The sequence below is a fragment of the Prionailurus bengalensis genome, chromosome A1, assembly GCF_016509475.1.
Source record: "Prionailurus bengalensis isolate Pbe53 chromosome A1, Fcat_Pben_1.1_paternal_pri, whole genome shotgun sequence".
NCBI lineage: Eukaryota > Metazoa > Chordata > Mammalia > Carnivora > Felidae > Prionailurus > Prionailurus bengalensis.
In genome coordinates this window covers 122135788-122149311 of record NC_057343.1, presented here as the reverse complement: position 1 = coordinate 122149311, position 13524 = coordinate 122135788, and the positions used below count along the sequence as shown (strand labels likewise).

At 39.1% G+C, this 13524-nt stretch overlaps 1 protein-coding gene across 1 annotated transcript in view; it reads left to right on the top strand.

The window, feature by feature from the left end:
* Window positions 1-12540, top strand: part of LARS1 (leucyl-tRNA synthetase 1) — a 77096-nt gene extending 64556 nt beyond the window's left edge. The window contains exons 29-32 of the mRNA XM_043590212.1: window positions 290-394; window positions 2760-2855; window positions 7245-7377; window positions 12143-12540. Of these exons, the coding sequence (XP_043446147.1) occupies window positions 290-394; window positions 2760-2855; window positions 7245-7377; window positions 12143-12348 (540 nt within the window). The 3' untranslated portion in view covers window positions 12349-12540. The remainder of the gene's footprint in view (window positions 1-289; window positions 395-2759; window positions 2856-7244; window positions 7378-12142) is intronic.
* Window positions 12541-13524: the final 984 nt, after the last annotated feature.

The window sequence follows — 13524 nt, the reverse complement described above, 5'->3', positions numbered from 1 at the left end:
AACAATGATAAAATGCTATTTCTTTTATAAGTCTGAAAACCTTGTCCCTTCAGGCTTTTCGGTGTTGCCTTAGTCTTATCATACCTCAAATGATAATTATTCTGAGCCAATAATTTCATTAACGAACAAACATAGATAAGGGAAACCATGAGTCCAAGGCCTTTCCTTCAAATGTTCAAATTTGAAGATTTTATCAGTTGAGAGAAGAATGATTGCTTTGGAGGAAATGTATTCATTTCAACGTATTCTTAATGTGATTTTTATTTTTCAAAACTGTTTTGGCTATTAGGAAAATCTGGAGAAGATGGGACCTCGTGTTCTGGATTTGCAATTAGAGTTTGATGAACAGGCAGTGCTGATGGAGAATATAGTCTACCTGACCAACTCCCTGGAGGTACAGGGGGCCAGGGATTGTAACAACTAGTTCACTGTAGTAAATATAGTCCATTTTTGTTTTATATATATATTTTTAATGTTTTATTTTGAGAGAGAGAGACAGAGTACAAGTGGGGGAGGGTCAGAGAGAGAGGGAGACACAGAATCAGAGCAGGCTCCAGGCACTGAACTGTTAGCACAGAGCCCGATGCAGGGCTCAAACTCACAGACTGAGAGATCATGACCTGAGCCAAAGTTGGATGCTTAACCAACTGAGCCACCCAGGCACCCCATCTTTTGTTTTATAATAAACCTTTTTATAAACATCTTCTGTGTTTAGTACCTTTGCCAAATATACCTGTCAAAAATATTTTTGGAGGGAGGAGAATGGATGGGTATAGAAGTTGCAGGAATTAAAAAATGATTGTGATCTTACTCCATTTCTCAGTTACTTTATTTTTAATTAATTAATTAATTAAAAAAATTTTTTTTAACGTTTATTTACTTTTGAGACAAGAGAGACAGAGCATGAATGGGGGAGGGTCAGAGAGAGAGAGGGAGACACAGAATCTGAAACAGGCTCCAGGCTCTGAGCTGTCAGCACAGAGCCCAACACGGGGCTCGAACTCACGAACCGTGAGATCATGACCTGAGCCGAAGTCGGACGCTTAACTGACTGAGCCACTCAGGAGCCCCTATTTTTAATTTATTTATTTACTTACTTATTGAGAGAGAGAGAGAGAGAAAGAGCAAGAGTGGGGGAGAGGCAGAGGAAGAGAGAGAAAATGTCAAGCAGGCTACACACTCAGTGCAGAGCCCGGTGTGGGGCTTGACCCCATGACCCCAGGATCGCAACTCCAGCTGAAATCAGTAGTCGTTTGCTCAACTGATGGAACCTCCCAGGTCCCCCTATCAATTAATTTATACATAAAATACTAATTGTATGTGCCTGGTTTTTCCTCCCACAATTCTCCTTAAAAAAATGAGGGGAGACCTTATGTTTATATTTAAATGCTTTCAAAGTCTCTCATATTATGAGACACACTGAATTGCTTCTTTTTTTTCCTCTCTCCCGTTGAGACCTCCAATTTACAGAATTGGCTTAATTAGAATCCTTTGTCCATGAGATAGTATCAAGGTCCATGCCTGGTCCTGTTTTGGATTGTTTTAAAGTTAATAATGTAATGAATATTCCGGAATTTACTCCTCAACTCAGGAACTAAGACACTACCAATAGCTTTCACCTAATTGTGAGTTTCTCCCCATTCCACCTTTCTGCCCCAGTCACTTCATATATAGTTTCTAAAAATGCTCTCTCTCAGACAACTTAGGCAGAAGGAAAGATAATTTGCCCTAGAAAACTGTGTTAGAGGACTCAAAAAAGTGCTTCTAGTGATAATGAAGACATTTGAGTTAAAACATGCAAGTGTAGGTTTTGAATGAAATTGTTCCATGAAATATGGTAATAAAGTTATTTCTAAATAAGCACTTTATGTCATATAATTACAAATGAGTTAATAATAATGGTAGTCATTTATTTTGTGCATATTTCTAAATGTTCATATACCTGGAAGTCAAAAAAGTTCTTGTATTTTTTTCACTGGGACAATGGGGACAGGTTATATTGAAGGTCATCTTATATTCAGGCATATACATTATACTACATTTCTGAGGTTTTCCAGAAACCTCTGTCTTTTATCCTGTTTTTCATTTTCTCTGATATAGCAGGTAGATACTAGATTTCACTATAGAAAATGGTAAACATGACTATGTCAATAATACCATGAGACATTTAAGAAGAGTTAAATAATTGATTATAGATTATAGATGTCATTTAATGTTTATTTGAAATTAATAAAGTCTAATGGTCTAATAATTAAAGACCATGTTCTTAAGAAAAAATTTTTTTTGATGGACATAAAAATGATTTAGTCTTTTTCTTTTATTTTTCTTTCTTTGTTTTTTTAATGTTTATTTATTTTAGAGAGAGAGTGTGAGCAGTGGAGGGGCAGAGAGAGAGGGAGACACAGAATCCCAAGCAGGCTCCAGGCTCTGAGCTGTCAGCACAGAGCCTGACTCCAGGCTGAAACTCACAAGCCATGAGATCATGACCTGAGCTGAAGTTGGACACTTACCTGACTGCCCACCCAGGAGCCCCATAGTCTTTTGCGTTTGAAACAATGTTATCTGTGGGAGCATTTGATCTTGAGTTTCAGAGCAGTCTCTTAGTCCTGTCCTGTGCTTGGCTGGCTTCCTGAGGAATACACAGACCATTTCATGTTAAGTGGAGAAGCTAGTTTTCCTCTTTGGTGAAATGAGGTGATGATTAATTGCAGTCATATTAAGTGATACTAATGACTTTCATTTTCCCTCCTTGTATTTAGCTAGAACACATAGAAGTCAAGTTTGCCTCCGAAGCAGAAGATAAAATCAGGGAAGATTGCTGTCCTGGGAAACCACTTAATGTTTTTAGAACAGAAGTAAGTTGAAATGATTTCACTGAATCATTGTATTTTAGAGCTAGAAGAGACCTTAGATATTATATCCAAGCTCGTCATTGAAAGATGGAAGGAAATGAGGTGCAGAGATGCAAAGTGATTGCTTTGGTCTAAGCCACAGTTTGTTAGATATGAGGCTGGATTTGAGCTCTTCTAATTCCCTGGTTGATGCTGCGCTCACTTTCCTTCACTCTGCCCTTATGGGTGGCATCAGATGTTACGTGTGGGTTTAAAAATCAAAATGTGATTTTCTTTTTTTTTTTTTAAATTAATTATTTTTTAAATTTACATGCAAGTTAGTTTATAGTGCAACAGTGATTTCAGGAGTAGATTCCTTACTGCCCTTTACCCATTTAGCCCATCCCCCCTCCCACAACCCCTCCAGCAACCCCTCTGTTTGTTCTCTGTATTTAAGAGTCTCTTATGTGTTTGTCCCCCTCCCTGTTTTTATATTATTTTTGCTTCCCTTCCCTTATGTTCATCTGTTTTGTATCTTAAATTACTCATATGAGTAAAGCCATATGATAGCTGTCTTTCTCTGACTAATTTCGCTTAGCTAATACCCTCCAGTTCCATCCACGTAGTTGGAAATGGCAAGATTTCATTCTCTTTGATTGCTGAGTAATAACCATTGTATATATATAACTGTTAGGGTCAGGCGTAAGGCAGGGTAAAGATAGGAGTCAGAGGCTAAAAAATTTTAGCAGTCAAAGGCTTTATTTGGGAACTAAGGTCTTGGGCGAGGTTCCGTGACTCAGGGAGAGAGAGAGAGGAGTCAGGGAAGTTGCACCCAGGTGTGGTGGGGTGGGGTTTTTAAGCTGCAGCGGTTCCGGGTTTAGGTTCAGGTGGGCCTTTTTCACATCAGGTCGTGCTGTCGCTCGGTGATTGGTTGACCTCCAATTCGTTCTGGCAACTTTTCGTTGGGTTGAGCTGGCAAGATGGCCGTCCCCTCTACTGTGGTTCCAAGGACATCCTAACATACACCACATCTTCTTTATCCATTCATCCGTTGATGAATATTGGGGCTCTTTCCATACTTTGGCTCTTGTTGATAGCATTGCTGTAAACATTGGGGTGCCTGTGCCCTTCAAAATAGGATTTTCAAAACCTGATTTTTTTAACCTTTTTTTCTTTTTCTTTTTTTTATTAATTTTAATTCCAGTATAGTTAACATACAGTGTTATATTAGTTTCAGGTGTGCAATACAGTGATTCAACAATTCTGTACATTACTCAGTACTTGCCATGATAAATGTACTCTTAATCCCCATCACCTATTTCAACCATCCCCCCCAGCCACTTCCCCTCTGGTAGCCATCAGTTTGTTCTCTATAGTTAAGAGTCTGTTTTTGTGTTTGTCTCTTTTTGCTTTGTTCGTTTGTTTCGTTTCTTAAATTCCACATGTGAGTGCAATCAGTATGGTATTTCTCTGACCGACTTATTTCACTTAGCAGTATAATCCCTACATCTGTGCATGTTGTTGCAAATGGCAAGATTTCATTCTCTTTTATGGCTGAGTAATAGTCCATTCTATATATATTTATATATTTCTATTTATACACACACACAGACACCCCACATCTTCTTTATCTATTTATCAATTGATGGACATTTGGGCTGTTTCCATAATTTGGCTATTGTAAATAATGCTGAATAAACATATGGGTGTATGTATCCATTTAAATTAGTGTTTTCCTATTCTTTGTGTAAATACCCAGTAGTGGAATTACTGGATCATATGGTAGTTCTATTTCAACTTTTTGAGGAACTTTCATGTTGTCTTCCAGAGTGACTGCAACAGTTTGCAGTCCCACCAACAGTGCATGAGGGTCCCTTTTTCTCCATGTCCTTGCCAACACCTGTTGTTTCTTGGGTTGTTAATTTTTAGCCATTCTGACAGGTGTGAGGTGTTCTCATTGTGGTTTTGATTTGCATTTTCCTGATAATGAGTGATGTTGAGTGTCTTTCCATGTGTCTGTTGGCTATCTCTACATCTTCTTTGGAGAATGTTCACGTCTTCTGCCCATTAAAAAAAGTTTTTTTTTATGTTTATTTATTTTCAAGAGAGAGAGAGAAAGAGACAGAGAGAGAGAGAGGTGGGGGGAGACCGAGACTGAGTGAGGGAGGGGCAGAGAGAGAAGGAGACACAGAATCCGAAAGCAGGCTGTCAGCATAGAGCCTGATGCAGGGCTCAAACTCATGAACTGTGAGATCATGACCTGAACCGAAGTCGGAAGCTTAACGGACCGAGCCACCCAGGATCTCCTGCCCATTTTTTAATTGGATTATTTGTGTTTTGGGTGTTGACTTGTGTCAGTACTTTACATATTTTAGATACTAACCCTTTATCGCATATGTCATTTGCAAATATCTTCTCCCATTCAGTAGGTTGCCTTTTAGTTTTGCTGTTTCCTTCTCTGTGCAGGAACTTTTTATTTTGATATATTCCCAAGAGTTTATTTTTGCTTTTGTTTCCCCTGTCTCAGGAGACATACCTAGAAAAATATCGTTATGACCGATGTCAGAGAAAGTGCTGCCTCTGCTCTCTTCCAGGATTTTTATGCTTTCAAGTCTCACATTTAGGTCTTTAATCCATTTTGAGTTTATTTTTGTGTCAACACCTGACTTTTATTAAAAAATAAAGTGGAAATTGATATATAAGATTTTTTAAATAGTGAAAAGGAGCTTTCTTACTTTAGATGAGTCTTGGTTCAATATGGTTATTTAAGATTTTTTAGCTTCTGGCATAAACCAGATTGATGAATCATCTTACATTATACTAGAAATAACTTTTTTTCCCTTAGTTTTTGGCCAGTATTGGTGAAGATAAGCAGGTTTTAGAGTTTTGGGAGATTCTGTTTATTTGCTCTCAATCCATTGCCTGGTGGAGTGCAACTATGGGAGTCCATAAAATGCCCTACTTTTCTTGATAAGTATCCTGTTATTTTTACCACATTTAATTGAAAATGCAACAAAGAGAAAAAGCCTATTTGAAAGAATGAAGACCTCATTACATTAAAAATATGTGGTTATTTATTTATTCATTTATTTATTTTAAAGGTTTTTTTTTTTTTTTTTTTTTTTAAGTTTATTTATTTTTGGGACAGAGAGAGACAGAGCATGAACGGGGGAGGGGCAGAGAGAGAGGGAGGCACGGAATCGGAAACAGGCTCCAGGCTCCGAGCCATCAGCCCAGAGCCTGACGTGGGGCTCGAACTCACGGACCGCGAGATCGTGACCTGGCTGAAGTCGGACGCCCAACCGACTGCGCCACCCAGGCGCCCCAGGTTTTTTCTTTTTTAAGTTTGTTTATTTATTTTGAGAGAGAGGGTGTAGGGGAGGGGCAGAGAGAGAGAGGGAGACAGAGGATCCCAAGCAGGCTCCACACCATCAGTGCAGAGCCCAATATGGGGCTTGATCCTGTGAACCATGAAATCATGACCTGAATCAAAGTTGGACGCTTACGTGACTGAGCCACTGAGGTGCCCCTATTGTTGCTTTTCAAAGTGTAGTCCTTTCGGGGTGCCTGGGTGCCTCAGTCAGTTAAGCGGCCGACTTCGGCTCAGGTCATGATTTCGCGGTCTGCGTGTTCGAGCCCCGCATCGGGCTCTGTGCTGACAGAGCCTGGAGCCTGTTTCAGATTCTGTGTCTCCCTCTCTCTGACCCTCCCCCGTTCGTGCTCTGTCTCAAAAATAAACGTTAAAAAAAAAAAAATTTTTTTTTTAAAGTGTAGTCCTTTGGCCCACTGGATAGGTACATGAAATAGAGTTCCCTTTACAAATATGTTTCTGTCAAGCTACTTTCAAGCGTTCCCTTAAGCTACTATGTCTTTAAGTTTTTCCTAAGACTCAGTTGACTTTTTCCACTTAAAATAATGAGCAAAGTCTTTGGCTATATAGCTTATATAATGTAGGAAATAGTATGGTATATGATAGGGTTTAATCCGGGCTCTGCTTCTTACTAGCTCTGTAACCTTGTTAATGTTTCTGGTTCTCAGCTCTTATCTGTGAAAAGAGGTTTTAAAGAACTACCTTTCAGCTTATAGGAATCATGTCTATAAAATGCTTAGTACAGTGCCTGGTATATAGTAGAAATTCAATAAATGATGGGAGTTAAAAGAAAATATAATTATTGTTGTTCTCCATCATCAGTATTGATATATATAGTCAGTCATTTTCATCTAGGCATTTGGTTGTAAGCATGAGCTTTTGTACATCTTTTATTTCATATTTGAGTATCCCTTGGTCTTGATATTAGACTACCGGAATTAAATTTTTCATTGAGCATTAAAACTTTTATAGAGATTTTTCCCTCCCTCAGCAGTATTCAAGTTTGATTTTGTAAAACAATCATTTTCTCTTTATTTTCCTAGCCTGGTGTGTCAGTTTCCTTAGTAAACCCCCAGCCATCCAATGGCCACTTCTCAACCAAAATTGAAATCAGGCAAGGAGATAACCGCGATTCCATAATCAGGCGTTTAATGAAAATGGACCGAGGAATCAAAGGTAAATGGTTTTCCTGAAATGCACATTTGGCAGTAGTTTGCAGACATGAGTTTTTTTTTTTTTTAAAGGTTTTTTAATGTTTATTTATTTTTGAGAAAGAGAGAGAGAGACAGAGCATGAGTGGGGGAGGGGCAGAGAGAGAGGGAGACACAGAATCCGAAGCAGGCTCCAGGCTCTGAGCTGTCAGCACAGAGCCTGACACGGGGCTTGAGCCCACAAACTGCGAGATCATGACCTGAGCCGAAGTCGGGCACTTGACAGACTGAGCCACCCAGGCGCCCCTGGACATGATGAGTTCTAAGCAAGGGGAGAAAGGAGCATCTGGTCTGCTGAGGGACAGCAGTGGCATGTTATGCAAAGAGTATTGGGCTCAAAATCAGGAAGCCTCTATTCTCTTTGGGATGTTGTGGCTATGCAGCTTGGTGACTTGGCCATGTCACTTAAACTCTAAACTGACCTCTTTTTTAGTAAAAAGAGGACAGTTGGATTAGATAGTTTTCCAAGACTCCACCTAGCTTTAAAATTGTAGCAAGCAATTTCCTTCTCTTAAAGGTTTTCAGACGGAAGGTGTACATACACGTAATATTTCAAATTAACCTGCTTACTAGGTCTGTTCCTGGGGAAGGAAGAGAAACAGAGTGAAACTTATTGAGCATCTTCCATGTATTAGTCATTTAATCCTTTTACTGCTGTAGAATGTAGAGGGTATTATTATTCCCCTTTTGCAGATGATGAGATGGAGTTCCGAAAGGCTAAATAACTTGCAGTTTCATTAAGGTAGTATCCTCGAGTTGGAATCCAAACTCAGGTCTGTTTGACTCCATAGCTTGTATTCTTTCTTCTAAACAATATGCTTCCGGTTAAAATATGTAATTAATCTTAATTTCTTACCAAGATTAAGTCTAGATCTTCTATGATTAGATTTAATATAATAATTTACAGCTTCTTTTTCTATCACTCAGCCACGTTTAAGGGGGAGCAGTATGAAGGGAGTTAGTGTGTCTTTCCATTATTTTTCTTCTAAATTATAAAGACAAATTAATCTCCAGATTCCCTATTTTGCATTCTCACTCTCTCTTCTTGATGGCAATCAAGAGTTGATTGGGTTACATTCTATCAGTATAGAAATTTTCTGAAAAGATTTCGAAATCTAAGACAGTGACCTAATTTATGGAACGATATTCAGGTCAGCCATATCACATTTACATAGAAGACTTAAAATAGCTGTTTGGAATTCATCCTACACGTATTTTTTGTTCTTTTGAGGTCATTCGTTCATCTTCTGTGGACATTTCTTGAGAGACTATGAGTAGAGTATGCAGTATACATGTGGCGGCTCGTGTGTGTGTACCTGGGGCTTTGGGGAGCCCACAGGGTGCTGCTCGTTAGGCGGCTGTGTCTAGTGAAGGAGCAGGGTGCGAAGCTATTCACATACATGATCATAACCTAAGGACGAACTGCTGCATACCATAAGGGAGGTGTAGATAAAGTTTATAGCACAGAAAGCAGTGAGATTATTTCCAGCTCTGGTGATCAGGGATGAATTTACAGAGAAAACACTGTTTGGATGGGACCTTGGAAGTTACATCCGAGAGGGCGAGGGGAAAGGGCATGCCAGCAGGAGGGAAACACTAATGTCTGCCTGTATAGCAGCAGTGTGTTAGGGCTAGGGAGTTTTCATTTGTAAACATTTAAAAAAATTGTGGTGAAATATCCATAACATAAAATTGGCTGTTTTTGTGCTTTTTGAACGTACAGTTCAGTGGCATCAAGTTTACTTACATTGCTGTGCAACCGTCACACTGTTCATCTCCAGAACTTTTCCATCATCCACACTGACACCCTGTACCTGTTAAACAGGAACTCCCCGTTCTACCTCTCTCTACTTCTTGGTAACCACTGCTGTCCTGTCTCTTTGCATTCGACCGTTGTAGGTACCTTGTAGAAGTGGGATCCTACAACGGTGTGAAGAGGTGGTTTATTTCCCTTAGCAAAATGTCAGGGATCATTCATGTTGTTACAGACATTTATCACATTCCCTCAGTAAACCAGGCAGTGCCATCCTTAGAACTCACGGGCCACAAAATGCAGAACTTGAAAACTGTGCGATGTTAACATCTTGGGAGCCTTCCTGTGGCCTTCCATTTGGCTGTTTTGTGTTGCATATATTCAGTCACGAGAAGATTTGGGGAAAGGCAGAACTCTTACCTTTGAAGAATAATATGGTGGCATTTAAAGAAAATAGCTGTGGGGACCCACGCGATAGGATTACTCTGAAGTTGTACTGTGTGAGAGGATGTATTCCTCTATTGAACATTGTGTTTTGTAACGTTAAAATTGCCTCCCTTTAAAATATGCTCAGATACAGGGCTGACTAGTTTCTTCAGCATTGTGCTGAAACGTGTTTTCTATATCTTGCTTCTTCTCGCTGGGCCTCTGGCATGATTCTTATATCCTTTGTCATACTGGCTGTGAATTATATTATCATAAAGTACTTTAAGTTTGATGTTTGTAGCTGCTGTGAATTTTCGAAAATGGATAGAAACGTTAGGGTGGAGTTAGAAATGGATATTCCTTCAAGTATCTGCAGAAGAGCTCTAACCTTGAGACTTTTCCAGGAGCCCTCAGGATGCTTTGATACCCAAAGGAGCTGAGTATATTGAGTGTATGAGATGGGAAGGGAGTGAAATTCAATAATGTATTTCTCACTCTGTTTGCTGCATAGCCAGTAAGTTGTCCAATTAGTGCCAATTGCATTGAGGGTGATTATAATCTAGGTCCAGGAAGAACTGGAGTAAAACCATCATTTCTGTCCACAAAGGCCACTGAGCAACTATTTGAGGATAATGACTTTAAATCACTCCCAGCCCATGCCCCATATGAACTGATACCATGGAGGTGAAAGGCTCCATTTCACATTATCAGTCCCTAGGGACTTTCAATCACTCTCATCTTTTCTCTAAGTGCCTTAATTCTTGTGTAGTTGCAGACTTAAATTTCTACATTTGCAGTGACGAGAGAGGTCTGGGATAAGAAAAGATAGTAAAATCGCTCCAAGAATTATTGGCAGTAATGAGCTGCATGGTGAAACATCAAAGCAAATAATGTTTTGTCACTTAGATGCCGGATTGAGTATTAAGGTTTCTTTGAAATAGTTTGATTCAGAATTGCTTGGAATGATAAGGGAGGTCTGTTTCAGAGAGGAAGGGAGAGAGAGAGAGAGAGAGAGAGAGAGAGAGAGAGAAGAAGAAGAAGAAGAAGAAGAAGAAGAAGGAGGAGGAGGAGGAGGAGGAGGAGGAGGAGGAGGAGGAGGAGGATAGTGAAGGGCGGGGGAGAGGGAAAAAGTGAGAGCGAGAGGTGGGGGTGCAGACCTACAGTATTTCATGTATTTTATGCCTCATGCATAAAACCTGCTGGTAGAACTTCTCACCACATCCGTAGCAAAATATTTAGTATCATTGTGCATGTTGAATTGTAATAGCTGTTAAGATAAATTGTACTCTCTCCCCCAAATAGGACTTGCAGACAGGGTTTGCCTTTGTGGTAATCTGAGGTAATTGTTCTGTAAGCTTCACTCTCCCTATGCTAAACTTGCCGCCTTTCAGTCTTTGTCTCCCAAAGAAAACATAATGCCTGGATAACTTGTACTCCTGGCATAGCCACCAGCTGCATTAATGTCTGCTTTTATCTCTTATCCCTCTCATGCTAAGCTTCATACTCTCAAGGCAACATGAGAGAGTGTAGCTCTCAGACCACCTAGCAATCTGCTTTAGAGAGGGGTAGGAAGTAAATCAGAAAATATCTTCTATTTCTGTTGATCAGGTTAAGTATAACTAGCCATGCTACACTTAGAATGAGATATAAATGCACAATCAGCTTTTGTAGTCATTTGTGATGTTTTCCCACTATATAAAATAAAAGCATTTGATGTTGGGACATCTCAGAATTGCTGAAATAAATTTTTTTTCAGGCTCAGTTGTTGGCAGGATTTTTGGATCATAAATTTGTTCGAGGGACAAGTGCATTCTTTGCCAGGAGCCATCTTATCAGCTTGCATAAGAGCAGATCAGGAAAATCGCAAGCAGGGTAGGGCTGGAGCTCATCCAGAAGCTCAAACCTCTGAGAGCTGTGCCCTTTCCCCTGTCCTTCCCTGTCTCTCCTTGTCTCTCATCAGCTTTGTAATACAAACACTTTTCATCCTTTGAGCAAAACAAGAAACTGGTAATGCTATTTCTTAGAGTGGTAATTCTTCCTCTAAAAGTATCTTTCCAAAAAAGCTACAACACTTGCAGTTTTAATGTATCCCAGGAGCAAGACAAGAAAGAGAAATAAGTTTTGGACTGATTGATATTTTGAAAAATGGTTAATTGAAGCATATAAAAAGTGATTTGAGAAACCGTAGAGGATAGTGCTCAAAAATATACTCCATCCTTCCTCTTGGTTTATAGTTCGAGGAGATGTGTTATGTAGAATCTCTCTATCTCTGAATCTTTGATCTGATGGATCATTTTTTTGATCAGGATGGAGATGTGTTAGATTTAGCTTGGCTAACATTAGCTTGGCTAAATGTTAGATGTGTTAGATTTAGCTTGGCTTTCTGAGATGAGTCTTATTTAATAATCTCATGCAAATATTTTTTAGGTAAACAACCAATGTGTTTAAAACATGAATTGTCAGGTTTAGGCATGGGTTTGAGTCAGTGACTGTAATTAAATGCTCAAATTGATCTTTTTTTTTTTTTTTTTTTTTTTTTTTTTTGCTGTAGACCTTTCTAAAGTGAAGCTGATGAGATTTGATGATCCACTCTTGGGGCCTCGGCGAGTTCCTGTCCTGGGAAAAGAGCACACTGGGAAGACCCCCATTTCTGAGCATGCTGTTTTCCACGTGGACCTCATGAGCAAGAAAATTCATCTCACTGAAAATGGGCTAGGGGCAGATATTGGTGATACAATTGTTTATTTGGTTCATTAAACTCATGCAAATTGGAGATATATCCTGGTTTCTGGAGATATGACTATTCTGTGTCTGTAGATTGGCTATGAGAACCTAAGACTGAACCTTGATAGACTTCATTTCTAATGATCAAATTCTGCATGTATTCATAATTACACCAAGTCATCTTGGGTTCCTAGACCTAATAAATTATTTTTTTCCTCCTTGGGACTTCTGAGAGAAGTAGTTTGTATCATTTTTTTATTTTTTATTTTTTTATTTTTTGGTCTTTTAACAAATTACTGCTATTTCCTAGAAGCTTCCTTTTTTAAGTTTATTTATTTATTTTGAGAGACAGAGACAGAGACAGAGACAGAGAGCAGCTGGGAGAGGGGCCAAGAGAGGGAGAGAGAGAATCCCAAGCAGGCTCCACACTTTCAGTGCAAAGCCTGGTGTGACTCACCAACTGTGAGCTCATGACCTGCGCTGAGACCAAGAGTCAGACGCTTCAGCAGCTGAACCACCCGGGTGCCCCCAGAAACTTCTAGTCTTTCAGATTAACACAAAAGTGTCAGTATGTTTCTTTCATGAAGGGTACTTTATCTAGCAACTTTTCATATTATATCCATTATGGAGTTAGCGGTAAAGAGAAAAGTGAGTTAGCTTGTTTTACTGTTTTAAAAAAACCAGAACTCATGATTGAAAAAAACACATGAGAATATTTTGACTTAATTATGATCACTAAGTATTTTGTATAAAGAATAAATAGGTCTTGTATTTATAAGGATTTTTTTTAACTTTAATATATTCGATTAACCACCAATAATATTTTTTTCAAGGCTAATATCGATGGTTTAGAAGCAGTTTATGTAACCATCTACACTAAATTTAGGTATTTTAATATTTATTTTTTTAAGTAGGCTCCACGCCCAGCACAGAAACCAATGTGGGGCTTGACCTCACAACCCTGAGATCAACACCTGAGCTGATATCAAGAGTCAGACGTTTAACTGACTGAGCCACGCAGGTGCCCCGAAATTTAGGCATTTTAAGAAGGATTTTCCCCCAGAAATCTTCATTTATCAAATTTGTCTCAAGTCCAATTGTGTTTAAAGATCATGCCCACTGTATTGCAGATTTATTCCTTTATTCTCGCTGGAATGTCTTGATGATATTGTCTGTGCCGTTCCTTGTCATATGAGGAAAAAATATTAG